At 54.8% G+C, this 26,740-nt stretch overlaps 10 protein-coding genes across 10 annotated transcripts; 4 read left to right on the plus strand and 6 right to left on the minus strand.

The window, feature by feature from the left end:
* Positions 1–277: 277 nt before the first annotated feature.
* On the plus strand, positions 278–1,606 carry C8Q71DRAFT_795725 (BAR-domain-containing protein; the record flags this gene model as incomplete). The annotated part of the gene is made up of 10 exons (XM_047925623.1): positions 278–291; positions 348–381; positions 466–539; positions 598–659; positions 721–863; positions 924–1,019; positions 1,073–1,153; positions 1,212–1,393; positions 1,443–1,497; positions 1,553–1,606. 10 exons carry the CDS (start codon positions 278–280, stop codon positions 1,604–1,606), a joined length of 795 nt encoding a protein of 264 aa, XP_047781266.1.
* Positions 1,607–2,033: 427 nt separating this feature from the next.
* Positions 2,034–7,184, minus strand: C8Q71DRAFT_856122 (uncharacterized protein; the record flags this gene model as incomplete). The annotated part of the gene is made up of 3 exons (XM_047927259.1): positions 2,034–5,315; positions 6,205–6,417; positions 6,471–7,184. The coding sequence occupies 3 exons, from the start codon at positions 7,182–7,184 to the stop codon at positions 2,034–2,036; spliced, it is 4,209 nt and encodes a 1,402-aa protein (XP_047781267.1).
* A 637-nt stretch (positions 7,185–7,821) lies between these two features.
* C8Q71DRAFT_795726 (endosomal P24A protein) lies at positions 7,822–10,678 on the plus strand (the record flags this gene model as incomplete). The annotated part of the gene is made up of 19 exons (XM_047925624.1): positions 7,822–8,001; positions 8,066–8,081; positions 8,134–8,249; positions 8,298–8,557; positions 8,610–8,669; positions 8,720–8,834; positions 8,887–8,943; positions 8,997–9,092; positions 9,142–9,171; positions 9,228–9,360; positions 9,413–9,497; positions 9,556–9,648; positions 9,698–9,771; positions 9,824–9,909; positions 9,959–10,033; positions 10,091–10,124; positions 10,182–10,344; positions 10,397–10,560; positions 10,611–10,678. 19 exons carry the CDS (start codon positions 7,822–7,824, stop codon positions 10,676–10,678), a joined length of 1,905 nt encoding a protein of 634 aa, XP_047781268.1.
* Positions 10,679–10,746: 68 nt separating this feature from the next.
* C8Q71DRAFT_515579 (uncharacterized protein) lies at positions 10,747–12,676 on the minus strand. The gene is made up of 8 exons (XM_047919079.1): positions 12,467–12,676; positions 12,269–12,419; positions 11,928–12,217; positions 11,548–11,875; positions 11,393–11,491; positions 11,276–11,342; positions 11,036–11,224; positions 10,747–10,979 (listed from the first exon to the last, which is right to left on the minus strand). Exons 1-8 carry the CDS (start codon positions 12,604–12,606, stop codon positions 10,816–10,818), a joined length of 1,428 nt encoding a protein of 475 aa, XP_047781269.1. The 5' UTR covers positions 12,607–12,676; the 3' UTR covers positions 10,747–10,815.
* Positions 12,677–12,749: 73 nt separating this feature from the next.
* C8Q71DRAFT_515679 (Queuine tRNA-ribosyltransferase) lies at positions 12,750–14,752 on the plus strand. The gene is made up of 12 exons (XM_047919081.1): positions 12,750–12,945; positions 12,997–13,199; positions 13,266–13,370; positions 13,425–13,491; positions 13,544–13,783; positions 13,833–13,848; positions 13,904–13,938; positions 13,990–14,025; positions 14,081–14,115; positions 14,172–14,244; positions 14,299–14,424; positions 14,481–14,752. The coding sequence occupies exons 1-12, from the start codon at positions 12,879–12,881 to the stop codon at positions 14,723–14,725; spliced, it is 1,248 nt and encodes a 415-aa protein (XP_047781270.1). The 5' UTR covers positions 12,750–12,878; the 3' UTR covers positions 14,726–14,752.
* Positions 14,621–18,053, minus strand: C8Q71DRAFT_515673 (ATP-dependent RNA helicase DBP10). The gene is made up of 5 exons (XM_047919080.1): positions 17,558–18,053; positions 17,082–17,505; positions 15,609–17,031; positions 15,452–15,555; positions 14,621–15,404 (listed from the first exon to the last, which is right to left on the minus strand). The coding sequence occupies exons 1-5, from the start codon at positions 17,874–17,876 to the stop codon at positions 14,780–14,782; spliced, it is 2,895 nt and encodes a 964-aa protein (XP_047781271.1). The 5' UTR covers positions 17,877–18,053; the 3' UTR covers positions 14,621–14,779.
* Positions 18,054–18,074: 21 nt separating this feature from the next.
* C8Q71DRAFT_749809 (uncharacterized protein) lies at positions 18,075–19,448 on the minus strand. Its single transcript, XM_047923227.1, has 8 exons — positions 19,291–19,448; positions 19,026–19,226; positions 18,912–18,957; positions 18,838–18,854; positions 18,712–18,787; positions 18,542–18,658; positions 18,359–18,483; positions 18,075–18,298 (listed from the first exon to the last, which is right to left on the minus strand). Exons 2-8 carry the CDS (start codon positions 19,179–19,181, stop codon positions 18,227–18,229), a joined length of 609 nt encoding a protein of 202 aa, XP_047781272.1. The 5' UTR covers positions 19,182–19,226; positions 19,291–19,448; the 3' UTR covers positions 18,075–18,226.
* Positions 19,449–19,883: 435 nt separating this feature from the next.
* On the minus strand, positions 19,884–20,960 carry C8Q71DRAFT_515978 (uncharacterized protein). The gene is made up of 5 exons (XM_047919082.1): positions 20,923–20,960; positions 20,718–20,838; positions 20,532–20,643; positions 20,470–20,475; positions 19,884–20,413 (listed from the first exon to the last, which is right to left on the minus strand). Exons 2-5 carry the CDS (start codon positions 20,740–20,742, stop codon positions 19,927–19,929), a joined length of 630 nt encoding a protein of 209 aa, XP_047781273.1. The 5' UTR covers positions 20,743–20,838; positions 20,923–20,960; the 3' UTR covers positions 19,884–19,926.
* Positions 20,961–21,094: 134 nt separating this feature from the next.
* C8Q71DRAFT_704541 (uncharacterized protein) lies at positions 21,095–21,394 on the minus strand (the record flags this gene model as incomplete). Its single annotated transcript, XM_047920395.1, has 1 exon — positions 21,095–21,394. A coding segment is annotated over one exon (300 nt), but the record flags the coding sequence as incomplete, so codon positions are not given.
* A 273-nt stretch (positions 21,395–21,667) lies between these two features.
* On the plus strand, positions 21,668–26,380 carry C8Q71DRAFT_749838 (fungal-specific transcription factor domain-containing protein). The gene is made up of 12 exons (XM_047923228.1): positions 21,668–22,385; positions 22,457–22,489; positions 22,540–22,594; positions 22,860–23,525; positions 23,580–23,925; positions 23,978–24,042; positions 24,103–24,329; positions 24,390–24,549; positions 24,602–24,719; positions 24,770–25,235; positions 25,296–26,045; positions 26,094–26,380. The coding sequence occupies exons 1-12, from the start codon at positions 21,880–21,882 to the stop codon at positions 26,113–26,115; spliced, it is 3,414 nt and encodes a 1,137-aa protein (XP_047781275.1). The 5' UTR covers positions 21,668–21,879; the 3' UTR covers positions 26,116–26,380.
* Positions 26,381–26,740: the final 360 nt, after the last annotated feature.

The raw sequence follows: 26,740 nt of genomic DNA on the forward strand, positions 1-26,740 counted from the left end.
ATTGGATGCGGTTGTGTTGCCGGTTTTGAAGCTAAAGGCCAGGACAAGATCAGTGTGTTGAATTCGAACCTCAGCAATTCTCGTTTTGGACACCGAGACTGCCATCATATCACGTGATAAACACCAGCGGCCCGACGCCACTCGACACCGGGCGTCTGCGCAGTAGGACCGCACTGTTCTGTGTTCACTCAGACTGCAGTTGCTGTGCACCGTACACAGACCTTGGCCGTACACACAAGACCATACACGACCACTTTCACGACACTGCAAGGAGAGTATGAGCTGGTCAGGGTGCGTCGGCTCTGTCTGAAACGTGGGTCACCCCCTCACGAGAGGCGCACGCACAGATTCAAGAAGACAGTCAACCGGGCAGGAACGACGGTACGTCTCTTCCCCCGAAGCAACATCAGATCCGAGTCCTGCTGCAGACTGCTCCGCTATGGTACTGACATGCTCCGACTGTAGCTCCTGCAGAAGACGGGTCAGATCGAGCGCACAGTAGACAGGGACTTCGCTGATGAGGAGACCAAGTACAAGGCGTACGTCTCTTCTCAATTGACTCCTGTCTCAGGTCGTCTGAGACGTGCTCTTGGACAGGTTTGAAAAGGAATGCCAGCAGCTACAGAAGGAAAGCAAGGGTTACCTGGACGCTATGCGGGGTGCGTACGCAGGCCCTCGTGCGCGCCGCGCAGTCGAGCTGACCGAGTCCTGCCGATGCAGCCATGACCTCAGCACAAGGGCGGCTCGCAGACACGATCGATGTCTTCTACGGCGCGGCGGATAAGAGCTCGGAGGGCGCGATGGCGGCACACGCGTACAAGCGTGGGGTGGATGATTTGGACACCGGCGTCGGGCGAGAGCTGGTACGAGGATTGCTCCTTGCAGACTCTTGCTTCTGCCGTTGATGCTGATGGTGCCTCTAGGATGCCCCATACAGGACGACCATCATGGAGCCTCTTGGCAAGATGAACGCTTACTTCCCTGTGGTCAACGAACACATCGCGAAACGTAACAAGAAGGTTCGACCAACTCCGTCGTGCCTTAGGCTAGCCTCACTGATTGCATGTCATAGATGCTTGATTACGATTCTGCACGCAGCAGGATGAACAAGCTCATCAACAAACCGAGCGAAGATCCGACCAAGCTGCCGAGGGTACGTTTACGACACTTTGGTAGTAAAACATGCTCATGCGATCCATGACTACCCACAGGCCCAACAGGAGCACGACGATGCAAAGGAGGTGTTCGACATGCTCAACGACCAGCTCATATCCGAGATTCCTCAATTGCTTGACCTCCGTGTCCCATTCTTCGACCCGAGCTTCGAGGCCATGATCAGGATGCAGTGCAAGTTCGCTGAGGAAGGCTACGAGAAGCTGAGCGGCGTCCAGAGGTACTGATCACCGAATTTCGTACATGGTTCTCGGCTCATAGAGACACAGGTACTTCGCGGACAACGTTCGAGACGACTACGCAGCAGGTCAGCTTGATGCCCAGGTGAGCCTCGTGGTTCTACAGCCTAGCCCCACGCAGTTGCTCATGTTCCGATCAGGTCGAGGGCGTCTTGCAGGAGATGAGGGAGCTAACTATTTGTGGTGCCCAATGAGCCGTGAAAAGTAGGAGCACCACTGTTGTAGTGATATCCGTATTGCCGTGTATCATACATGACCCCGACACTTCTACACGCAGTCGTCCCATGTAGCCCTATGCAGCTCACGCGTGCACGAGAATTGGACTACCTACTTCTGTCGACGTCTACGAATTTTATTGCCTCCCTTCAGTAAAATACGGTTACCCCAGATAATCACAACATTTGACGGACAGGAGAGAGCATAACATGAAAACGAGAGAAGCGAACAGACTAGTAGACAGTTCAGAAGACACGGAGACAACTCTGTACGACGGTACCTGAAGATGCGGAGGGTACAAAATGATGGGATCCTGGGACGGGTTGCGTTGCTCCTTGCGCGTATACTTACGGAATAGTATCCTCACCAATGGGACTTCAATCACGACAAGCGTTCGCTCAGATCTTAGCCGCTAGCCAACCGCGACTCAAGAGAGACCTGCTTCCTGCCACCTCTCGTCGGGGCACCCCTACCACGGCCCCTGCCAGAGGGGGCTGCACCACGGCTGCGCTGACCTTGCCGCGGGGGCGATTGGTCAACTTTGCCGCGATTGCGGGATCTTGCCTGAGTGCCACCATTGGTGCCGCGTGGACTGTCAGTGATGCGCAAGAGTAGGCTGGGTCCTGGCTCCGCAATACGTTGCTGGGGAGGTTTATTTTGTTCTGTGGGCCACTGTGATGTCTGGGAGCGTGCGACAAGCGGTTCCTGTGTCGATGCCGTCGCAAGTTCGAAGTTGTACTCGGCCTGAGGAAGCGGCGGGAGGTACGCTTCACCATACATCGACGCATTGTCGTAGTAGTTGCGCGGGGGAGCGCCGTCGCGCAGAGGGGGATGCCCTGCATAAGCGTTGTACGGGTTGTGCTGATCGGCGGGCGGCTGAGCTTGAGGAGGCAGAGGGTCGGAGCTCCAGGAAGGCAAGGATCCGGAGCTCCAGCGTCCATCGCCAATCGGTAACTGCATAGGCTGATCGTAGATCTCAGGCGTCGTGGCACGTCGGCGTCGTGGAGGGTCATCATGTGGAGACATCCTGGCCCGGCGCGGAGGCGGTTCGTCGTCGTTGACCGAAGCGGTCTCATTCGGCCTCGGTCGCTTGCGTTCACGACGTGGTGGACGGCCTGGAGTGGGCGAGTAGTGATCATAACGATGTTCTCGCGACACTACCCTTGCCGGAAGGGGAGGAGTCAGCTCTCGTTGGGGAGAGTAATGGTCGTAAGCGGGCCGTGAAAAGGTTCTCTCGTCGCGAACGGCATCGAATCGTCTGTGTATATGCTCTTCTGCCGTAACAGGAGACTGAGGAGTGTTGACCCAAGGATCCGCATCCCCTGGCTCGTTGGCGTCGAAGGTATCTATGGAAGAATCAGGTCTCCCGGGCATTGAGAGTCTCTGCGCAAGGGGTTGCGAAGGAGACGGTAATGCGTCATTCTGAACGGCGGAAGAGGGTTGGCCTGCCTTCCGAGCGTTTCCCAGATTGTTTGGCTTCGACGAGGGGATATTAGGACGAGGGCGGGCGATTCTGCCGACCTGAGAGCCAGTCTGAGACGCATTGTCAGGGTGACAGTGCTGCACGACGCCCGTGGTCTGGGTCGCGGAAGGGACATTGTCAGATCGGGCGACAAAGTCGCCAATATCCGGGACCGGTTCCTGCTTGACACTGGGTCGCTCGGCTTCGCCAGCCGGAGCTACCTTCGTCGATGAACTGTGCCTCGAGCTAGGCTGACTTGTCCGTTGGACTGCTTTCGACGCTTTGACGGTCCGGCCTCGCAACTCGCTCACGTTAAGAGCGCTGTGTTGGTTGTGTACCAAAACTCCGGAGGTGTCGACGTTCACCATCGCCTGCGTCGGCGTGCCGGGGGGTAGGCGAGGGGTGATGGCCTCTGGCTTGATACCAGCCTCAATAGCGCGTTTCGGCGTCTGCAACTCTGATTGCAAATGTACGTTTGTCTGCGAGTTATCGTTCACCTGCTGTTTGTACGGATTGTTCGCCGTCACAGGAGACGGGAGGACGCCGTCCAGCTGTGCGTGTTGATTGACGATCGGCGTTGGTACAGCGTTTCCGCTCTCTTTACCCTTGCCGTTCGGGACCTGTAATTTGCTAGGCCGCGACGGTTTCGTAGCGGCGGGCTTGGCGGGAAGGGAAGACCAGTCGATGCCATTCAAGGACGTAGCGAGGGGTTGAGTAGCCGCCGCGGGTGTGTCGTTGCTCGCCGACGTGGTGCGACTCGACGTCTCCTGGCTGTGTCCGACACTCGCCGGAGGCTTCGTACTGGACGACGAGACAGAGGAAGATCGAGAAGTCGCTTCTCTCTTCTCCTTCTCCAGTCTCGCTATGAGGTCCTCCTTTGCAGTCTTAGGTCTCTTCTCGAGCATTTGCTTAGCCTCAAGTCGCTGAGCCTCAATTTGGGCTCCCTTGATCTGTTTCGCTTTCGCTAGTTTTCTCTCGTAGATCTTGCGTCGCTCTTCGTCTTCTGCGGCTTCTGCAGCCCGCTGCTCTTCTTCCGCTCTCCGCTTCTCTTCGACCTCGCGCCTCTCCTGCTCAGCTCGCTGCCTCTCTGCCTCAGCCTTATGGCTCTCTTCGGCAAGTCGCGCCGCCTCTTGTTCTGCGGCGAGGCGTCTAGTTTCTTCTTCCGCCGCTTTGTCCATCTCCGCCTGCGCGAAGCGTTCTCTCTCCGCTGCTGCCGCGCGCGCAGCCTCCTCCGCGGCCTCTGCAGCATGGCGGTCAGCGATAGTCCTTTGGACGTCCGCGAGCGCAAACTCGGCCTGCTGTTGCTCTGCCGCAAGTCGCTCTTCTTGTCGATGAAGCAGTGCCTCAAACTTGGTGAACGCAGCATCGGCGACGGCGGAGACCTTCGAAGCTTGCTCGCGCTCCCTCTGATATGCGCGCGCGGATTCTTCGTTCCTCTCGAGGAGTTCGACGTGCTCCCGTCGGTATCGCTCCATGAGAGCTTTCATTTCGCTCCACTCGGCCTTCTCCACGGCGACTTGCGAAATGCGTGCGATGAGATCTGCGGGAGATGCGTCCTGCGTACCAGGGATGATGCGACGAGCTTCTTGGGACGGGGTGAGGACGCTCGGGCCAGCGGAGTTGAGGGGAGAAGGTCGTGATGATGCAACACTCGTATCTGCGGGCATGGGAGCGACGGCTTCTTTCGCGGGAGCGAGGGACGAGTTCGTAGTGCCAATGCGATGATGCTGAGCAAACTCAGGGTAATGCATGCCCGAGATACCCAAAGCGGTTGAGCTCTTGGGGAGGGCTGGAACTTGAAAGGTAGATGGTCCGTCGTGGAACAATGTCGTGTCAGGACTGAGTCGGAAGGTAGCCCCGGCAGCTGAGGCTTCGCGCTTGAGCACTGCGTGGCGTGACGAAGCCCCCGGCATACTACTGGAGGTTGCTTGCGATGACACCGCGGTGACAGCGGGCTCGTCTGGCAGAGCTGGGGTCGAGGGCGAAGAAGGATACTGCAGTTCCTGGTCCTGATCTACAAGGTTGATACGTTTTAATAATTCAGGTTCTTTCCCGATGTGAGAGAAGGAGAAGCCAGTCAGGTGGTTCGTCCCGGGACTCTGCTCCGTCGACGCGGACTGCGCACGGGCAGGTGTTCCGGGCACCTTCTGGGTGCCAGACAGCGACAACACCATTGAAATGTCTCGCTGCGTTTCTTGCTGGAGCTGATGTGAGTCTTGTGACGTCTGGATTAAAACTTATGTCAGTAACGACCGTGACCTCGACGATCACTGGGAGTGAACGTCCGATGAACTTACTCCGGTCTGTGTTACGTTACTGCAGCTATCGAGATCCAACAATACTGTGTCTCTGTGACTGCTACGCAAGCCCGCCACTGTTGGTAGGATGTCGATGAGTCGCGGTCAAGAGTGAAAGGGGCTGAAAGGGGTCGGGGAATCACACCGGGATCGATGTCCAACGGCCATTGCCGGTGTCATTGTGTGGGATCTGCCTGGACGATCTAAGCGCTGGGACTCTAGTACGCGCTTCTTTCAAACCTCAAAGGCGCTCGATTGAGTCCGCCAGTATGGAAACTCATGAAGCAAGTCACTCTAATTCAAAATGAGCACAGAGCGACTATCGTGAATGCGGCCAGCTAGCTCCCGTCTCCCGCTATCGATATCATGTGGGAACCACCCCACATGCTACCCGTATTTCTTCGCATAAAGCTATCCAAGTGATAGCGCACTCGATAACTCTGAAGCCCATCTGACAAAAACGAAGCCGCCGTACATATCATGCATGCCATAGCGATAGCAGGGGTGACGACGCATGAAAAATTTGGTAGGAAGATCTCAGGACTTTCGACCGCCACTCTCGCGCAGCCTGAAACAGGTCAGGGTAAACTCCTTTTGATCATAACCAATTGACGTGACAGCAACCTCAGCGTACCTCGCTGCTTGGTTAATTCGATGGTGAAGCGAAACTTGTCAGGAGATTGCGTCACTGTAGGGGAATTGGCTTTCGGCTTCCCGAGGTGCTCTATGGATAGACGTACCGCGCAAAGTCTAGCCTGTGGCGAGCCTCGGTGTAGAACCAGACGTCTAGCTGACGGAGCAGATTCCTCTGGCTAACCGGTGTCCACGCATCCGCCGAGACGATCCACCCATGCCAGCGAAGCTCCACCCGGTGTAGCTGGGGGAGTCGGTCGACTACCCTGCGGGCCAACCCTTTGGTCTTCTCTTCGTACAGACGGGCGAGATCTACTGGATCGGGTATTAGGACGAGGCTGAGCACTCTGAGAGAGTGGAGGCGGTCGAGAGACGACTCTGCGTCGTCCAAAAGGTCCTGCGTCACGGGTGATAAACAACGATATCAGGACATGACAAATGGGAGCTTACTCCGATTGTATCCCAAGTCACGTCCGCTGGATTCGGAAATCTCAGCTGCAAGGAGAGAACGCTGAGTGATGGAAGTGTCCGACATATGGTCCGGACAATCCCCGCGGCGGTGGAAATATCGTGGACGTCGATGTATAGGCGAAGTTGCGTCACTGCCGCAGTAGAGGCACGAAGCGAATCCACAACCGCGTCGAATCTAGCGGCCTCCATTAACTCTGGAAGACTAAGGACAGACAACGGTCGCCCTCGGGCCACCCTGGCAGCGACCACGGCATCGTCGGTGTTGATGGCAGAAAGTTGAGGTAGGAAACGGCTGGACTCGCAGGAAGCCTGCCATAAGGTCTGGAATGTGGTTTCGTGGGTACGATTAGTGACCCGGAGCTCCAGAGATAGGAGGCGCGTGATTTGGTTCAGTGCGTTGAAGAGGAGCGTAACAGTGTCTCCAGTGAACATACCACTGACAGCCAAATGGCGGACTGCATTGGCGGCGGTGACCCTTGTCGCAAGTGTTGTTAGGCAGCGTACGGCCTGACTGTCTCCTGCGGCCTCGAAGAGAGGGAACTTGAGGGTAATGTCCAGATACTGAAGCCGTTCGGCTACGCCATACCAGGCACGACGGACGAGCATCGCGGAGACCAGATGCGTGCGTTTCTCCAGGCAGCTAAAAATGTTGAAGAGTATGTCCTCGGGCAAGACGGGATGAAGGGCGGCCATTCTGTTGGGTCCGGGATGAAGGTTCCACGGGGGGATGGATCCCGGGTCTTATATATGGCACGCGTGCGGGGGTAACAGAGTAGCGCCTCAAGGAGGGCAGGGGCCGGCAAACTGAGTCAAGTGTAAACATGGCTGAGACAGATTCGCAGCGAAGGTAGTGCATATTTGGCAAGGTCGAGACGCACTAGGGATCAAACATTGTGACGAACTGTAACGCACCTGCTGCACTGGTAAACGGGCTGTTTCGAGCATGACCGCGTCTGTCTGTCAGATCTGCATACAGCCGAGCGATGAGCCATTTTACGGGAGCTATGTCAGCGTGGCTGCGTCGGTGGAGGGCCCTGTGAGTCGTTTCAAAACAAAAGGCGCAGACAGAGGAGCGCTGCGCTGCGCGCGGCTGCACGCTGCAAGGTACTACGTCCCGAAAGCGAGCCGAGTAGGGAAGGACGCATGCATTCCTGTACATCGCTCGCGTGGCACCCAGCGCTACCGCCTCTGCCAACTCGGAGCGCGCTGCGACCACTACGCCCCCCACGTCCTCCTCTCGCTTCCACCCACCGCACAACCCCCCGGCGTCGGCGCACAACACGCCGCAAGTCCGCGCTCAGACCACCAATTCTTCTTCCCAAGTTGCGGCATGGCGCGCTCGTTCGCGCGCGCGTGCCTGCTGGGCAGCATCCTCGTCTCGCTCTCACCCGCAGCGCATGCGTTCTATCTCCCCGGAGCCGCACCGCATGACTATGCCGAGGGAGAGGTCGTGGACCTGTATGTCAACGCCCTGACTCCCATGCTGGCGGGCCATGATAACGCGAAACTCGTACGTCGGTTAGCTTGCTCTCGAAACGCATCTGTCCCTGACATGTCCGTTGCTGGGAGTGTAGAAGTCATTGATCAACTGTGAGTGCAGCCAACTTACGTTGTATCGTTACTTCAACGCTCTTTGTTCTAGATGACTACTATGACACCCGGTTCCACTTCTGCGAGCCAGAAGGCGGTCCACACAAGGAACCCGAATCACTGGGGTCTATCTTGTTCGGAGACAGGATATTCAACTCGCCGTATGACGTGAGTTCTCCTAGATACGCCATGCGGAGCCTCCGTAACCTGTAGCAGATACGTATGCTCGAGGACAACGGTACATGCAAAGTCATGTGTAGGACAAAAGTCCCCGCAGACGATGCAAAGTTCATCAACGACCGGATTAAGGAGGACTACGCGCTCAACTGGCTAGTTGATGGCCTACCTGCTGCAGAAGCGAAGGTAGACCTCAAAACAGGAGACCTCTTCTATGACATGGGATTCAACTTGGGCGATGACGAAGGCGAGCGGGCAGATGCACCAGCCCTGAACAACCATTACGAGATAGTCCTGAAGTACGAGACGCGTCGTAAACCTGTACACAGGTACTGATTGCGTCAACCTCAGGTACCATACTCCGAAGCCAGGTGTACATCGCATCGTGGGCGTCCTTGTATGGCCTGCTAGGTAACCGGAACCGTTGGTGACTGTCTCGTTGCCTAATGTGTATGCAACAGTATTGGCGGCCCTCAAGATACGCAAGGCGACTGCACGCCGAATCAGAACTCGCCGCTCATCTTACGAGAGAATGGAGACAATGCGGTTCGGTATACGTACCGTTTAACATGGAAGGCAAGCCTCCGTATCTCCGCATCATTGTCTGCTTCTTCACGCGGCTTGACAGGAATCCGACACCCCTTGGGCAACCCGATGGGACAATTATCTCCATATTTTCGACCCAGTAGGCGCTCTAACATCCCGCCGCAACCTGAAGCTCACTCGGAGCCAATTTAGCGCATACATTGGTTCAGTTTGATAAACTCCATTGTGATAGTCGTGTTCCTTTGCTTGATGGTCGGAATGATCCTGTACAGGACTGTCTCCCGCGACGTGAGTAGCGCTATGATTTCGCTTTGGACCCATCTGACAAATTGCTCAGATCTCTCGATACAATGCTATTGATCTCAGCGTAGGTTGCATGCGCTCGCCGTACATTCCGGTGTTAATGCGCAGTATGATCATTAGGAAGATGTACAGGAAGACTGGGGCTGGAAGCTGGTGCACGGCGAGGTGTTCCGAAGGCCACGCAATCCGATGATCCTGTCCGTACTGGTCGGCAATGGTGCCCAACTCTGCGCCATGGTCGGAGTTACGCTCGGTACGAGTCTACCGGACACCCCATTTGGATGGGTCTGACGTCGCCACGCTAGTTTTTGCTCTGTTGGGGTTCCTATCACCATCTAACCGAGGTTCTCTGGCGACTGTTATGATGGTGTGTTGGACGTTGTTTGGCTGGTAAGTGTGTCACTTTTTTGCATTGCAAAACAATATGTTGAGTGATCGTCGCATATAGCATTGGCGGTTACATATCAAGTAGAGTGTATACTTCACTAGGTGGAGAGAACAAGAGCAAGAATTCGTTCCTGACCGCCACAGTTCTTCCCGCGTAAGCCGCACTTCCACGGGAGTTCGTTGACTTACTGATCGTGTTACAGTGTGGTATTTGCAATTGTCTTCCTCCTCAACTTGTTCCTCATCTCCGCCGGCTCTTCTGGCGCTGTGCCATTTGGTACGTATCAATGATCAATATCAACAAGTTATGACTTGAACTGTCCTTCAAGGTACCATGCTGCTCATCGTCGTGCTGTGGTTTGGTATCTCCGCCCCTCTGTCGTTGGTTGGTTCTTTCATCGGGTCGAGACACGGAGTACGTATCTTTTGGTGCGCCTTATCAGGTTCTTACAAGGTTTGCACAGGCTGTCCGTCATCCAGTTAGAGTGAATCAGATCCCACGTCAGATCCCTCAAGTTCCGAGGTACTTGCAACCCTGGGTAAGCATTCAATTTGGAGTCAAACTTGTGGCGATGTTGACAGGCTGACATGGATAGGCCGCTACATTGTTGGCCGGCATCCTTCCTTTTGGTAGGGCACAGATGACATCTGTCAATGGATCAACGCTGATTTCTTTCTGGGTTGCAGGTGCTGCGTTTGTTGAGCTGTACTTCGTGATGTCGAGCCTGTTCGCATCGCGGGCATACTACGCCTTTGGCTTCTTAGCCCTGACCGCTGGGATCGTGTCGCTGACAACAGCTACTGTCACCATTCTCTTCACATACTTCCTCCTTTGTGCTGAGGAGTACCGGTATGTTCTTCCCTTGGAGCGACAGCGTCAACCTGTTGATACTGTCTTCCAGATGGCACTGGCGTGCGTTCCTCACGGGAGGCGGCAGCGCCTTCTGGCTGCTGGCATATGGCATATTCTACTGGGCTTCTCGTCTGTCCTTGGACTCGTTCTCGAGTGTCATGTTGTATATGGGCTATCTTCTCCTATTAGTGCTTCTCGACTTCCTCGTCACAGGTGCGTCCATACGTTCCCGGTGCTGAAGGCGCTTATGAATTGCTGCGTAGGAACAATCGGATTCCTGGCGACGTATTGGGCAGTACGGAAGCTCTACAGCGCAATCCGTATAGACTGATGCGCCCGAGCGCACCCGTCAAAATGTTCAAGCTTGACTGAGTCGAGTGTGTATCTATTATTAGGGCCAACTAGTACTTTTCCGCGTCGATACTAGGCAGTCTCGGGGCTCGTAATGCTATTAAGTATGCAAGTCAGCTAATGTTGTCTCAACGCTATCACTGCCTGCTTCTGTTTTCCTGCTCGCAAAATGACCAGTCGATTATCTACCAAGTCTGCAGTGGTCAATCTGAGCTGCGAGTCGGTCACCGGCTGATTGTTGACATAGAGGCCTTTCGCCGCGACAAGTTGACGTGCGGCGCCTTCATATTGTCCAGATGTCAGAAATCCTGTCGCAGTTCGACCAATGTGTACATACCGTGCGATGGAGCAATGCCGCAGCGGACTGCCAGCTTCGGGGCCGGGATACCGAACACTTCGACGTCGTCTAGGATGTGCAAGATGGGCAATCCAGTGAGGGCTTCTACAACGTCGGAAGCCTTGACTGAGGTGAAGTCGCCACCGTAAAGCACGGCTGTCGCAGCGACTGCCTTGCGAACTCCGTCTTCTGCGGACGATGTGAATAGCAAATACGAGCGCTCAGGCCAAACGGACATACTGCCGTGTATCAATTCGGTCACTTCTTCCGCCAGGAGACGTTGGGCTGTCCTCAGCTCAGGTGCGCGCTGACAGGAGCGTCAGTGGGCGCTCGGGACGGACTTCACGTAACATGCACCTCATGGTTCTGGACAACCTCATCAATCTTAGCGATGGGCAGTAGAGTAAACATCTTCAGATAGCGTCCGACATCGGCGTCCGTTGTTCTGAGGAAGAACTGTGGGCGTGTATCAACTCTGTCTGTCTCGGTTTCAAGAAGGATCATGTCCAAACCTGATAGAAGTCGAACACGTTTGTAACGGACGGGTCGAGGGACACAGCGTTCCCAGCACTCTTGCCGAACTTCTCGCCGGAGGCCGTTGTCAGGAGTGGCGTCACTATCCCATAGCCCTTGTCCGATTTCCCATCTGGGCTGCTCGCAGCGTTGACATGGTTGATGAGGTCAATCCCCGCGACGATGTTGCCCCATTGGTCAGAGCCACCGAGCTGTATATTGCAGCCTGCATCCTTATGAAGTCTCAGGAAATCATACGACTGAAGCAGCTGATATGTGAACTCGGTGAAAGAGATGCCCTGTTGAGATGACAGGCGCGCCCGGACACTATTGTCTGGCTCATGAGTACGAGAAAAGCCCCAGGACGGATGCAGATCACCTCTCTCGTGCCATCATGTTGTTGACTCTGTGGTATATTCCCACTGTTCGTAGGAATTCTAGCAGGCCCATGTCCTTGAACCAGTGTAGGTTGTTGCGTACGTCAGGCAGTGAGAGCTGCGTTTCCGAGGGTGGTAATCTCTTGCGAGCATATTCCATAGCTCCGGCGAAGAAGCGTTGAATGGCGTCGCTCAGGGAAGTGACATTGTCCTCGACGACAGAAGCGGCAGCGAGGGGCCGTTCTGTTGACCGACCTGAAGGGTCTCCAATGAGGCCGGTGGCGCCGCCTATCTGACGATTGTCGATGAGACAAGATTGCGATGTGTGAAGAAGAATGCATACTAGTGAGATGATCTTGTGTCCACGGAGCTGGAAATGTAGCAAGCACAACAGTGGCAAGAGATGACCGACATGAAGATACTTTGCGGTTGGATCAACACCGGCATAGACAACCTGAGGCTGTCGTTTCAGTTCCTCTTGGAGCTGCTCCTCCCTGGTGTTTCTCAGTATGTGCGTAGACCTCGATGTGCGTGTGCGTACCTCGTGACACCTGCTACGAGGTCTCTCGCCTTCAGGTCTTCCAGGAGACCGACTTTGAAGTGAAACGAGCGAGGTATCGCAATGCATGGTGGACGTCTCAGCGGCCTCGTATTCCGTAGAGCATGGCGGCAGTGTTGCATGCCTTGCGAGCACTGTGCAAGGATGGGCACTGACTCGCGGGTGGCCTGTGATAGAGTTGTGCTGGCCCGGGATATTCCCAGATCGAACAGAGATCGGATCGGGAAGCCAATAGCTTTGACGTAGTTTCCTTTTATTGACTCGAACACAGACCGCTCCTCCTCGGCATTGCATACCAGTAAACATCTCATCTACGCACACAGGGTTTCTCAAGTTTTTGAGACATATCCCGTGTATATTGCGCTTTGAATCGCGCAGTACCGTGGCAGCTGCTATGGAGTTTGAGGTGCTGGCAAAATGTCCAATCACACGAGCAAGGGTATCGCGAATGAAGCTTCCACGTGAGTTTGTCTCCAGGTTCTGATCCCAAAAAGACTCATCAGTATACTTAGATGGCATAACAATGCTACCTACTTTCATGCCCGTGGCGACTCAGGCTGCTATCAAGGGCTTGACGGCGCACCAAGTCGAAGCACTTGGTATCACCTTAATACTGAACAACACCTACCATCTAAATTTACGACCTGGGACCAAGATACTCAGAGATGTTGGTGGAGCGCATCGATTCCAAGGATGGAGGCATAATCTGCTCACAGTACGACACTAAACGCCGGTTATTATGTTACTAATCTAGTAGTACTCACGAACCAATTGTGTGCAGGATAGTGGCGGATTCCAACTTGTTTCCTTGAACAAGTTTACGCAGATTACAGAAGAAGGCGCTCTTTTTGCTAGCCCATTCACAGGAGAACCTACGATGCTTACCGTGAGTGAGTTCTCATTTTTTCATACGTTCATCGTTCCGACATGTGCCTCAAAGCCAGAAGAGAGCATATCCATTCAACATGCCATTGGCTCCGATATTATGATGCAGCTAGACGATGTAGGTAAGATAGCAGTAACCACGAGTCTGAGAACGGCGCTGATATTACTTTGTAGTGCACACGCTCACGGTCGGGCCGCGTGTGGGCGAGGCGATGTGGAGAACAATACGGTGGCTTGACCGTTGTATCGACTTCCATGAGAATTCGGGTCGAAAGAACAGCCAAAGCTTGTTCGCAATCGTTCAGGGGGGCATTGATCCTGAGCTGCGTGATCAGTGTCTCGACGAGATGGTCAAGAGGAAAGACCGAGTCGCCGGATACGCTATTGGAGGGCTCAGTGGGGGAGAAGAGAAAGGTCGGTGACTTCCATATTTCTCGATGTTGCATGGCTGAGAGCATCCCAGACACGTTTTGGAGAATGTAAATCATCCTTCGAGTTCATCCGCCCCCACAGTGACGCTGATGGTCGAGACAGAATCAAACAATGCGCGGACAAGCTACCTGAAGACCGTGAGTTGCGGGACTTCGAAAGCTTGCCATGGCAATTTACCGTCGTTCTAGGGCCTCGTTATTCCATGGGCATTGGCTTCGCCGAAGGTACGCATGGTGACTGTTCGTAAGCAAAGCCCAAGTAAATGATGGTGTACCGCAGATCTTCTGGTCTGCGTCGCACTCGGGGTTGACATGGTCGGTCCTCTAGATCTTCATGCCTTACCATCTGGCGGACTATCTGTTTGTTGCAGGCAGACTGCGTGTTCCCGACGAGAACAGCTCGCTTCGGCGTGGCCTTGACATTCAACGGTCCGCTAAATATCAGTGAGTATCGCGGTAATCTACCCATCTTCCTAGCCCATCGTGATCCCCATTTAGGACTAAAGAAGCACGCTACTGATCTGCGGCCAATCGACGAAACATGTACATGCCCAACCTGTACGAGCGGGACGTCACGAGCGATGCTACACCACATTGTCACATTGGAAACGGCAGGTGCACATGGTGAGTTGGGTCGTCCACCGTCCTCTGTCATCCACATTATACATATGCTTTACCAGCCCTCACGCAACACAATATCGTGTTCCAAGCACGAGTGATGGGCGGTGCACGGGATGCGATCATGAACGGCACTTTCCCAACATATCTCAAGACTTTCTTCGCCAATTACTTCGGCGACACTGGATACCCAGAATGGTGTGTCAACGCCTTACGCAGTGTCGGTGTCGACTTGCTTGAAGATAGGCCACACACAAAGATCATAGCAGGCGACGCAACGAAATGGGAGTATTCTGATGCAGCTTGAAGCAGTAGATAGAGAACAGTCGATTGGTATCCACGCATTACTACACAAACATCCTCATCGTCTGCCCTTCTTCCTACTCGGACGGGCATTTTGAGCTTTCCTCTTCTCCATAAGCTGTCGGCTTTTCCGGATCTGATCGACCGTCTTTAGCTCATTTCTGACCTTGCCGACGGTTTTGCCTCCGTTCCGCCGGCCAAGCGCCTTCCCTTTCTTACCAGGGAGTGGCCTCGAAGAAGGGCCACTCTCATTGTCAGCTCCACCGTTCTGCTCATGTTTCTTCTTCTGCCTGACTTTGCGCTCATAGTCTGTGTTGAGCTTGTCCAGAGGCTTGGGCGTGGCGACCTGGTGATGCTTGAACTTCCTGCCTCCCGCAGACTGATGACCTCTACGAGGACCCTCCACCTCAGCCTCGCCGACTCTTGGTAGGTGGACACGACTCTTCGCTTTCCACTCGTCGAACCGGCCGCTGCGGTAAGAAGCAGGAAGCTTCATACCGCTCTCCGTGCGGACGAGCTTGACGTTGTCGGCGCCCTCTCCGCCGCCCTTGATGAACCGCTTCTTCTTCTTGTCCCAGTGCATCTCGCGGCGCTTGCGGTCTTGCGCGCCCTCATCGCCGGCGAGGTCAAAAGCGACATTCTGTGCTTGTTCCGCGAATGTAGCTCCGTCGCGAAGCGAATATCTGCGATGCGTTAGTCAGGCGAATGGCCGCGAAGTTGATATACGTACCCCTTCTCCGTGTGGGCATCTTTCTGGTAATGAGACATGAAGAAGTCCGAATCGCGGAAGTCATTCTTGCCATGGCCTTTCTTGTGGTAAGCGTCGAAGACGGCCTGTCGCTGCAGGTAAGCAAGGCGTACGCCCTGTCACGTTGAATGGTACATACCGCGATTTCTTCCTCGTCTGCCATCTCCACACCGTCCGCACCTGTCTCAGACGCATCTCCGTCATCCTCATCAGCATCTTCCTCCGGGGCCATCACCGCGGTCGAGGTGGATGCCAGCGATGCCCGCTGAGCAGCCTTGCTGAGCGCTTTCCGTCTCTGCTTCATCAAAGCTGCCGTCTCCGTATTGCCCCTCGCGCCGATCTCCAATACCGTCTCAGCCGGCCGAAATGAGTTGACGGCCTTGAGAAGCGCCGCTCTCTTCGCCTCCTCCGCAAGTCTCGAAGACACGCTCCCGCCTGTTTTGTTTCGGAGCAAGATGGGATGGATGCCCGCATCGGTGGTGGCGAAGCCCCATTTGCCCTCCTTCGTCATTTCTTTAGCGCGCTTGTAGCTCGCCTGGCTGGCCTTGCCCTTACTGCGCTCATACATGCCGTGCCCCTTCCGCATGACGTCGCGCATTGTAGTGAGGTTGTGGTTCTCCTGATCGAGTTTCTTGACATAGTCGACTTCTTGATCCAATGCGTCACGTTCGAAGGGGCCGAGAATCAGGGACTCGGTGAACACCTGGTCTCCCGCATCCGTGACCTCGCACTTGATGGGACGACCCAGGAATAGCTGGAGGTCGAGAAGGTAGGGAAGCTCAGCGTTTGTGATGAATGACCATGCCCAGCCTTTGCGCCCCGCGCGTGCGGTACGTCCGACACGGTGAACGAAGACTCGGGCGCCCTGCGGAAAGTCGTAGTTCACCACGTTCTCGAGTACTGGGATATCGATACCACGAGCGGCAACGTCCGTAACAACGAGGATATTGGTATATCCACGGCGGAATTGCTCCATTTGCTGCGAACGGGCGGTTTGGTCGAGGGTACCATAGATGTGCGAGACTGCGTAACCGGCGCTGGTGAGCAGATTGGTGAGATATTCGACGTGATGCTTCGTCGCAGCAAACACCAGGGTCTGGTGAGGCGCCGTGACGTGCTCGTGGTGTTTTGCCTTCGCCTTCCCTTTGCCCTTCTTGTCTGCGGCCTGATCCGCATCGTCTGTCTGCGAGCTCGACGAGCCCAGAGGTACGCCGATCACATCACGAAGCAGGACCAATAGACATGCATCCTTCTCCGCTTGCTTGACGGAGAAGAATGCCATTTTAAGGTCAGGGCTAATCTTGGACTCCGCGTCTAGTCGCACGAGCTTCGGGTTCTGGAGGCCGGCTTTGGCGAACTCGACCAGACTCTTGGGAAGCGTAGCAGAAAAGAGAAGCGTTTGTCGGGATGGAGGGAGGCGATGGAGAATCTCGGTTAGCGCGGTCTCGAAGCCCATCTCGAAAAGTCTATCGGCTTCGTCGAAGACGACATATTGCACCGATTTGAGGTCTAGGTTCATCTCGACTATAAGATGCAGCAGACGACCTGGGGTCGCAATGATGCTAAAGTCCAATTAGCGACGCGTTGATCTGTGGAAGACGAATTCACTAACATGTCAGGGTTTGCCGTGATCATTTCAAACTGCTCGTCCAAGCCCTCGCCTCCCACAATGAGACTCCATCGGAGGCTTTGTCCTTTCTTTCCCTCATCGTCGGTCTTTGAGTCACCTGCGTGACCACCATCGCCGGCATGCCAGCCTCTGGCAAGTTCCTTGCCTACTTTGAGAATCTGAAGCGCCAGCTCTCGGGATGGCAATAGAATAAGGGCACGGGCCCCGAACGTCGAAGAGTGACGGCCGCCGAGTCGCTGTATGAGTGGGGTCATGTACGCGAGCGACTTGCCGGAACCTGTTCGCGCCATTCCAACGAGGTCCCTGGGAGGATTGGCCAGCAAAGCTGGAATAGACAGGCGCTGGATTGGTGTAGGTATCCGGAAGCCCTGCAACGTCAAGGAGCGCAGCAACCAAGGGTACAATCCTGTTTTAGACATATGAGCCTATCTGTTCGTTGATTGACCGATGCAACTCACCCATGCTCTGGAAACTACCCCCACCAACCTCACCCTTGGTCATCTTCCCCTTCCCCTTCGTCTTCTTCAGGATGTCTGTCCCTCCTTTTATATCACGCTTGCTGATGGACTCGCGTATGAGTTCCTGCAGTTCCTCGTCATCTTCGTCATCCTGCAAAGCCTGAGAGTTACGCTCCAGCCGTTGGGCCTTCGCGGGCTTCCGGCCGACAAGTGCAGACGAGATGTCTACTTCGTCCTCGGAATACTGCTCGAACTCGTCTGCTGAGGACGCGGCTTCTTCGACCGCGTTAAACGAGCGTTTGCGTTTCGAAGAGACCATATCTGCCAGTAAAGGAATACGTAGACAAGCAGTAGGCTCCGGCTGAGTAGAGCAGCGAGCAGGGATAGTAGTGTACTGTCAGTAGCAGGCTCAGTCGAGGTTATGGGCGCTTGTACAAGCGCATGCAGACGATCCAAAATTTGCATGACGTAAGCTCGATCGATCTGTCTCGCCTGTGATTGGCTTGTCAAACTGGTTGTTAAAAGGATGCATTCAGCGACGGTTGCACTTGTGGACTCTAGTATGCAATGCATTGGATGTGCGCTCGGCATGCATACCATATGATGCATAGATAGACTTCTATATACTTGTAACTATTAAGTTCCACCATTCTTGCGTTGCGCGCCGCGTTACATCGGGATTTTATCCAGCTCCTCTAGTGTCCAGTATCTCTTCACATTCTCCGCGCCTAGGTCCTTGACCTGAGTAACGAAATGCATCAGTATCTCTTCGGTCAGCAATCCGGAATGTGATCCAAATACCTCTTGATCAAGGTGCACGAAGAGAACTTCTCTCCAGCTGTCAAGGCAAGCCCTCATTTCCGTGGGACTAAACGTCGTCGGGTCCTTGTTCCATTTGCTAATGAGCGCACTCAGCTTGTCAAGGCCTGTCAGGGTGTATGCCTTACTTTCCAGTGATTAAATGGATATTGAGGAGATACTGACCCTCGTGTATACCGTGATGAGCCTTGAGATGTACTTCGTCGTCCCGGAATTCCGGCATGCGCTCAGCGAGCACGGGGAAGATGTATCGCTCCTCAATGGTGTGATGCGTCGTCAAATCTGAGGAGACACGGTGAGCGAATCGATGAATGTAGTGTAGACTGTATACTGACGTCTTGCGAGTTGGCTGCATACCCGAAGATACATCTGCAATGACATCCCCCTATTGTTGAAGGAGCCGTCTGCTAACTTTACCACGGGTGAACATGCGTTTCACAATATGGTGCACACTTACGCACCTTGTAGATGTTATCGACTGAAACGAGACGGATCGTCAGTGAGATCGCAAGAGTGCATCGTCGGACTCACTGACATTCGACCTTGAAGTGATTATGGAACGATTGCATATGATCCGCGAGCTAATGCCAACGAAATGTCATATCAAGTTCACATACACTCGAGGTTCAGTTGAGGCTTCGCAACTCACCCTGTTCCACCTGGCTTCCTCCATAGCCACCGACATCGTCCGGCTTTGTCTCCCGAGCATGATGCCAGAATGCGAGAATCGCCGTCGCGCGGATGGTGTTGAGCACGCTTTCTGGTAGATCCGTGTGTGACGATAGATACCGAGGGTCCTCAGCATACGAGAAGTGCTCTAGTGTCGAGCCCTAAGAATAGTTATCTCTGCCTAACGACGAGAATAGTCACTGCACTGGTCAGCATGCTCTTGAGGAATAATACAGCTGACGCACCCGATGCTCACGGCAGCGAGTTGAGGGAGTGCTTACCGTACTATCTGCGTCGCTCACCTCGCCGACGAGTAGATCTCAAAGCTGCTCCCTGCTCCTGTGACGCGAAGGGCCCACTTGTAACATCGACTTGCTGTTTTTGGTCGAATATTACCATGACCGGATGAAGCGTTGAAGCGCGCGCAAAAAGCGCGCCTCGCTTCATCGTCGATCTGGATCTCGCAGATATCACTCAATCTGGGGATTCACGCGAGCGTCACGGTTTGTTCGACTTTTTGTGACCCTTGGTACAAATGCAACATCATAACAGACGTACAGATACATGACGCTTCAAGTCTCGGACCTAGGCGTTACAATGAAGCCCCAGGCTGTATTACTAGATCGCGGACATCTAGACGAACTTGAAGACGACCTCCAGGCCGAACACGAACTTCCCTTGCAAACGTCTTGGACACAAATTGGGCGGAGAAAGCCCCGGAGATGCCTATCATTCGGACTGAACGACATCCAGGGACCAGGAGGAGACCCGCGTCAACAGAACCGACAGCTATAAATATCATCCACCACGGTACTGTGACAGGCGCGCATCTTGCCGCATCGTGTTGTAAGGGTGCTCAGCCTGAGAGAACACCGCGCATTTCACTCAGTAACAAAGGAAGCGTTGTGACATTGACTTCGTTTTGACGGGGTGACAAAGGTCCCCAGTGGTTCATTGACCACGGCTGATGACATACGAAGTACGGATCGTAGCCTGTCCAGACTCGGATGCGCGAGATGTACGCATGTCGTCGGAGTAGGTTCCACCTCTCCGTCAGGGACTCTGGATCGGATCTCATTCAATACGAGGAAGAACGGCGCGTACCACAGACCTCGGAAAACGGCGACGAAGTTCTGCTCAGGGCCTGGCATGCCTGACATGTTGCAACGACATGTATTGTCGAAGCCTTCTGTAGCTGTCAGCATTACGCGAGTAGCCCCGTATATGTGTGGTGCGAAGGTACCCACATGTACGCATCCACGCATGTTTTGTACTTCAGTGGGCTTACACGGATGACGACTCACTGACGACATTTGCCTGTCTCGAAGGGGTGTAAGCAGTGACTGGAAGAGCAGGATATCACGCAGGCTGTATGGCGCAACTCAACTGAGGTGTGTCCTTCTCGACATGGGTCGATAGCTCACCAGTCACTGCAAACCACTTGAGTCAACGGAAGAATTATACCGGCATAGGGCACACAACTAACCGGTTCACCACGACTCGACGGAGCATAGTAGCATGTTGGCGCTTGACGACCAACCTTCGCTTTGGAACATCGTGATGCCGTGAGAACACACTTCGACCGTGGAGGCGGACACCTGCAAATGGCGCCCAATGTTTGATGATAGACGGATCCTTGAGTGATAGCGAGTATAAATATAGATTCGCCTACCTGCGTCATATATCGAGTGTCTCATGCGACCAGAACTACCGGACTTTAGCGAGAGCGTGCCTCCTATATCCGAATTCCATGCGGTGTCTAGTGTCGTCAGACACGTCGAAGGCGGTTGGTTCTAGGGTGGAAAACCCCGTGGTTAGTAAGGACTGCATCATGCGGTACGAGAGAGACGTCCCTGCTGAGAAACTCAATCACGTACCTAGCAGGATGTTCTCAACATCCGGTTCGATCCCGCGCTGCGACGGCGATCACTGACAGGAAGTCATGAGCTCTGCGTACACCGTATGTCACGGGGGAATAGGTGCAGAATTGTTGTTTCTCGATCAGAGCAGGGAGATATGGACACAGAACGTAGAGGTCATAATACCAGGCTAGAAGTCTGACACCCGTCCCTTGAAACTCCAGTCCCCCTCATCCCCCCATTTGCGCGCAGGCTCCTGCTTTGGTCCACCCTGTTCCCCTGTTGCTGGGTTAACGTCACCATCGAAGTCGGACTGGATCGGTCGGCGGGCGTCCGGGTGCAAAGAAAGGTCAGCTTCTACGTTCACCGCGGTGTCACCTCTTGTAGGCTGAGCCAAAGGGGTCTGAGCAGCGCGCATGAGCTCTTCGAACTCGCGCTGCTGCTCACGGGGCAAGGGTGGTGGCGACGGACGGTCAAGGGGCCCCCGCGAAGAGTAGGTTCTTGCCAAGCGGACCGAACATGGCTGACTTCGACTGCATGCGCGGTGCAGCGAGAGTACCGCTCGCACGTACGTCACCTGAGCAGGCGTTGTGAAGCCGTCAGCACACCGTTGATCGTCCAGAGTGGGATGTGCGCACCATTTGTCTGGGTGCACGGATGGCTACGCCGCTGAGAGCAGGTGGGTGAGAGGACGAGTTAGCGCAGAGATGACCTTCCGGATCCGTGCGGAGGCGATCGGGCACACCCCGCACGTGGTCTGGCTTGGCGATGAATCAGTCGATTGACTAATCAACACCCACCGATCATGCACTGGGCGGTGCCGGCGGTTAGCCCCAAAGCGGAAGTAAACTGCCGGCGGGACGTTTGTCAGCAGCGGACATTGGAGAAATCAGCCACCGCGGATACGTTCTGAGCTGCGTCTGGGTGCCAATTGCCGGCCTGTGGTTGGCTCGGAGGGTCGTCGGCTGCCATTTGATGGTGTTTGCGTCACGTGGATGGGTTGCGAGCGCCGAAAATCGTGGGAAGGGAGGTGGCTCGGTCGGGAAGCGCGCCGGGAAAGATGCGGCGGAATGTCTGGAGGGACTGGCGCGGGGATCAGAGTGGTCTGTCGTTTGCTCTCCCCGCGCGGTCCACTTACGTCTTATTTTGCTGTCCTCGCTGCCCTGCGCGTTGACCCCGTCTGTGACCCGCCCCGCAAGTTCTATGCTCAGACTCGACCCCTACGACAACGACGCCGCCGAGATCCATCTGCACCACCATCCCCAATTTGTAACTCAATATACAGCACCAGTCTCCTCCCGGACAGCGCAGACGCCATATGCGGCGGCCGAAACGCCCCTCGAGGACCATAGGTCCAAGAAGCGCAGGATTGATCGCGCTTGCGACTTTTGTCGTAGACGGAAAACCAAATGCGATGGCCCGAAGATGCACGGCAATGTCTGTACGAACTGTATACAGAGCGGCCGAGTGTGCAGCTATGTGTACGTCCCATTTTCCCCCTATGCTACCTGTGATTCTTCCGGGCGCTGACTGACACCTGTATCGCGCCCAGAGAAAGTTCAAAGCCTCGAGGGCCGCCGAAGGCGTAAGTGGTCTGGATTACTTTCCTGTGTGTCTGACATCATGTCCGTCTAGATACGTCGTGGCTCTAGAGGATCGCGTAGAGCAGATGGAAGCATTGCTGAAAAGGGTGAGTTGCACGCCCGCAGTTTGGACTTGTGTACGACATCTAGGCTACCACGTTCCTGTTGCGTCTGCGACGCAGAGAACTGAATCGATTCTCCACTGCCTGTTTCAACTCTGGCAGAGGGGAGGGGTTTCGTTGCTTCCCTGGGCGCACCATATTGAAGCCACAAAGCGACGCGATGCCCCGTTAGTTTGAGAGGAAGCCGTTGGCCTATGCCTTGAGCCGAATGTCTGCGGCCTCGAGTCCAGTCTACTGAATACCCCTGCAGCTTCGCCCAGAAGTCGACTTCGCTGCTGAAATTGGCCCTCCCATCATACGCGATTCGTGGAAGTCGGATTTTGCGGAACTGCAGCCTCACGCGCAGTCAAATCCACCTGGTCGTGTCGAAAGCTCTGGTATAGCCTTCACCAGTCATAATCTACTCCCCCTCGCAGCAGCTATACCTCGGCCAGGGTCGCCCTCCGGAGAGGGCAGTGGGCAAGGACCAGCCTTTCAACGGTCTTCGCCGCCCTTTCCTGAGCCCAAGCGTTCTCGAAAACTCAAGCCGCGCAAATCATGTCCCCTTGTCGATCCGCAGATGGCATATGTCACCGAAGATCCATCGTCCACCTCGTCTCTCTCGGAATCAGAGGAGGAGGAGTCCGCAGTTGAGCTCAGCCTCGCGCAAGGCATCACTCAACTGACATTGCACGGCCTTCGACCAGCCAATGTCGCCTCAAAGCAACCCATTGATGGCCAGTGGCGATTTCATGGGAAGAGCAGCTCGTTCAAGCTCATCAGTACCGCAAGGGAACTCAAGCAGCGGCACATGGACGAGTTATCAGGGTCTTCCTTGCCATCTTCACCTGCCCGCTCTTCCCCCGAGCAAGCCCGTCCCGGCTCGCGAACCGGAATCTTTGCTCCCAGGCGTGCCCACTATTGGGACTCCCTCCCTGTAAGTCCTTCGTCACTCAATAAAGCATCGTTCACTTACCATAGTGGTTTCCAGTGGGAGATATCATTTGAGGGCGCAGACTACTCGGTGACACCGCCATTCATAATATCGAATTTCCCGCCAATGGATTTGGCGGAACACCTCATCGAGCTATACTTCGCCCGGAACAACAGCCTATTTCCTCTCCTACACCGTCCTACATTCCAAAGACAGTGGGACTCCGGTCTGTACAAGCGCGACGTGTGGTATGCCGGCGTATGCCTAGCCATTTTCGCAGTGGCCAGCCGATGGTGCGACGATTCTCGAGTCCTTCCCGACGAGACAGCCCCTGCTGCACCGGATGGATCTGACAATGGCGCTTGGGCTCTTGCGGGCAGGCAATTCGTCGACGCAGCCATGGGTGCGTTGCGAGCACTTGCGTTAGCGCCGAGCCATCTGACGACCTCTGATAGATGTGCATCGTCGGCGACGCAGTTTATTCTTACCGCCTAACCTCTTTGAGATTCAGACATTCGTCGTAAGTAATCAGTCGCTTATTTTCACCATCTCAGGGTGACGAGGGTGCTCATTTACGCAGCTGATGGGGATGTATCTCCGCGGTACGATTGGCCATGCGGAGTCGTGGACCATCATCAGCATTGGTATCATCAAGGCGCAAGATGTGGGCGCTCATCGCAGGAAGGTGTATGGCCGCAAGCCGACTGTCGAGGAGGAACTCTGGAAACGGACGATCTGGCACCTCATCGCCATTGATCGCCTAGGTAGTCTGCTCATTGGTAGACCGTGCTGTGCCAGAGACGAAGAGTCAGTCTTCCTACCGCGGCGGTACCCAGGATTCGCAGTGCTAATGCACGCGTGACTTAGCTTCGATTTGGACTTGCCCATGGAGGTCGACGACGAATACTGGGAAAACGACGACCCCGATTTAGCCTTCCAGCAACCTGCCGGAAAACCGGCGCTAATGACAGCGTTCGTCTATTGGGTCCGCCTGAGCCAAATATCGGCGTTTGTCTTAAGGACCCTTGTGAGTGACCATCAAACGGCTACATATTGTACGCTCACACAGGAAACTGTAGTACGCCATTGGTAGGTTCAAGCAACCTTTGGGCCTCGTGGGACCACGGTGGAGAGAACAGGTCGTCGAGCGACTCAACATCGCGTTGCTTGAGTGGATCGAGAGTCTGCCTCCACACTGTAAGCATCCATCTGCAACGGACTCTTCTCTGGATGCTCACGTTGTGCAGTGAGGTGGTCGCCCGACATGGATAACGACGTCTACGCGTCTCAATCTGCGATGTTGTATCTCACATACTACATCGTCCAGATCACCATCTACAAGCCGTTCATCTCAATCCCACGCGCGCACGTGTCTAGTGATCACGCGCAGCAGGAGGGCAGCGAAGGGTCGCTTGCAGCGCTTGCGATATGCGCCAGTGCGGCGAAGGCGGGAACGCGCATCCTGGAAGTGTTGCTCCTCAGGGGTCTCCCACGGCATACTGTCGTTGTCCATTATACCTTTGTTTTTGCCGGTGTCCTGCTCGTCAACTTGTGGACACAAATCGCAAAGGATGCTGAACAGAAGGGTCGTACATCCATGGCTGATGACTCTACCGTGCCACCAGCGCTAGAAGAGCACACTTCGGACCTCTTCTCTCTGCTGGGCATGCTCAGTAGCATGAGGCCTAGATGGGAGCTTGCGCGTGAAGCGTTGTGAGTGTTTTTCATTATGTCGCTCCTCAGAATACCTGAGCTGATGAATGTCATGTACAGTGACGACATCATGCAAGCCCTGCCGCCTTCCTTGCTTCCTACGGCTATGGCGCGATTCGAACCCACGTCGGAAGAGAGCCAAGTGGCGGAGGAATCCGCCGTCGTGTATAACGGCGATAGCGGTGCTGACAACCCGCCATATCGATTCTTTTACCCATCTTCCGGCCCTTCATCTTACGTATATCCTGGAGAGCCAGAGGCGGCGCAGACTGCGTCATCTGTCGCGCTGCACTCGGACCATGGGTATCTATCGAACGCTCAGCAGGAGTCCCAAAGAGGTCCGCCCGCTCATCGTCAAGCAACATGGCCCATGCCTTCTTACGCTATGGCGACGTATGACCATACGGACGCTGCACCTTCGTCATCGGGGGAAGCTGATCAACATCAGCGGATCCCAATGTCGCACGATCGCCAACCGTACGGCGACCACGGGCCCCCTCTGGATGACGTCCGGTACCAGCAACCCACCAATCGTAGTATGCATGCGTCATCATCCATGGACGGGGTCGGCATGCAATCATCGTCGCACTTATCTCACCTCATGAGCGACGCTCAAGTCGGTTATGGAGAGCTACCGTACATCAAGGTCGAGCGTAGTGACGACGTGTCGTCGCAGATGCTATGGTCTGACACTGGCCACTATCCCGCATCGCACCCTATCAGGCGATATCCCGGCGGCCTTGACGAAGGCTACCAACATCAACATCCTCACGTGGAAGATCCCGCCCAGTGGCGACGTTGGGACGGCAGGTGCGTTAGCTAGCGTCTCTCTGCTGCTGTTGACTGAGCGGGGAGCAGAGATTCACACTGGCAGTCATGACACTCAGGACCCTGTACGCGTGTGGGCGCGATCGACCGTGGCCCAGCTGTCTAGGTCGATGCACAGGGCAGCCTCAGCTGATTATCTGAGCAGGAATGGCCTGGACATTCCGAGTGCAATCGTCGCTTTGTCTTTATGTATTGGAGTAACTATGGTAATGCTGTGTCGCTTGACGTACTTCGTTAATGTACTATGCTAATGTTTTATACTATAATGCCGCCGCCGTTGTACTCGATAATGCGCATGCAGTAGCTTCCTCATGGCAGGATCTTGTGTCGCTGGATGCCGATTCCTCCTGCCGTTGGTCAATTTCCCCATTTGCCACGGAGCGCGCGCAGAAGATGTCTGCGGTCCTAGTAAGTCTCGCTCTTCATTCATTGTAAGTGACGCCAACAGCAAGTGCGGACTTCGAAACAGCTTCCTTTGCAACGAGTTCACGCGAAGACTCCATTCAATCTCAGCCGGAGCCATTGAGGGTCGGCTTCGAAAGGTACACTTATTCGGTGAGGGGTGCCGATGATTATTGAAATATTGAGATCGTCTTCTGGATGCACAATTCAGGGTCCAGCTAGTACTGCTTGCGATCGGCCACTTGAGTCTCGACTCTCCAACCCGTCCTTGATGG

This window comes from Rhodofomes roseus (assembly GCF_022264815.1).
Source record: "Rhodofomes roseus strain CIRM-BRFM 1785 chromosome Unknown C8Q71scaffold_6, whole genome shotgun sequence".
In the NCBI taxonomy this organism is placed as follows: domain Eukaryota; kingdom Fungi; phylum Basidiomycota; class Agaricomycetes; order Polyporales; family Fomitopsidaceae; genus Rhodofomes; species Rhodofomes roseus.

Excerpts from the sequence above, each read along its gene's own strand:
- C8Q71DRAFT_749809 (XM_047923227.1), bottom strand. The coding sequence starts at position 19,181 with ATGCTGAGGACCCTCGGTATCTATCGTCACACACGGATCTACCAGAAA. Across the intron at positions 18,958-19,025 it reads AGGAAGCCAGGTGGAACAGG|CTCGCGGATCATATGCAATC; the intron begins GTGAGTTGCGAA and ends CGTTGGCATTAG. Across the intron at positions 18,299-18,358 it reads TCGTGCACCTTGATCAAGAG|GTCAAGGACCTAGGCGCGGA; the intron begins GTATTTGGATCA and ends TTCGTTACTCAG.
- C8Q71DRAFT_749838 (XM_047923228.1), top strand. The coding sequence starts at position 21,880 with ATGGTGTTTGCGTCACGTGGATGGGTTGCGAGCGCCGAAAATCGTGGG. Across the intron at positions 22,595-22,859 it reads TGGAAGCATTGCTGAAAAGG|CTTCGCCCAGAAGTCGACTT; the intron begins GTGAGTTGCACG and ends ATACCCCTGCAG. Across the intron at positions 23,526-23,579 it reads ACTATTGGGACTCCCTCCCT|TGGGAGATATCATTTGAGGG; the intron begins GTAAGTCCTTCG and ends AGTGGTTTCCAG.
- C8Q71DRAFT_515673 (XM_047919080.1), bottom strand. The coding sequence starts at position 17,876 with ATGGTCTCTTCGAAACGCAAACGCTCGTTTAACGCGGTCGAAGAAGCC. Across the intron at positions 17,032-17,081 it reads ATCACGGCAAACCCTGACAT|CATCATTGCGACCCCAGGTC; the intron begins GTTAGTGAATTC and ends ATTGGACTTTAG. Across the intron at positions 15,556-15,608 it reads CAGACGAGGAAGAAATCGCG|GCCGTCTTCGACGCTTACCA; the intron begins GTATGTACCATT and ends CTGCAGCGACAG.
- C8Q71DRAFT_515679 (XM_047919081.1), top strand. The coding sequence starts at position 12,879 with ATGGAGTTTGAGGTGCTGGCAAAATGTCCAATCACACGAGCAAGGGTA. Across the intron at positions 13,371-13,424 it reads GAGAACCTACGATGCTTACC|CCAGAAGAGAGCATATCCAT; the intron begins GTGAGTGAGTTC and ends TGTGCCTCAAAG. Across the intron at positions 13,939-13,989 it reads GGACAAGCTACCTGAAGACC|GGCCTCGTTATTCCATGGGC; the intron begins GTGAGTTGCGGG and ends CCGTCGTTCTAG.
- C8Q71DRAFT_515579 (XM_047919079.1), bottom strand. The coding sequence starts at position 12,606 with ATGCAACACTGCCGCCATGCTCTACGGAATACGAGGCCGCTGAGACGT. Across the intron at positions 12,420-12,466 it reads CTCGTAGCAGGTGTCACGAG|GGAGGAGCAGCTCCAAGAGG; the intron begins GTACGCACACGC and ends GAGAAACACCAG. Across the intron at positions 11,492-11,547 it reads ACGTGTTCGACTTCTATCAG|TTCTTCCTCAGAACAACGGA; the intron begins GTTTGGACATGA and ends ACACGCCCACAG.
- C8Q71DRAFT_515978 (XM_047919082.1), bottom strand. The coding sequence starts at position 20,742 with ATGAGACACTCGATATATGACGCAG. Across the intron at positions 20,644-20,717 it reads ACACTCGATATATGACGCAG|GTGTCCGCCTCCACGGTCGA; the intron begins GTAGGCGAATCT and ends CGCCATTTGCAG.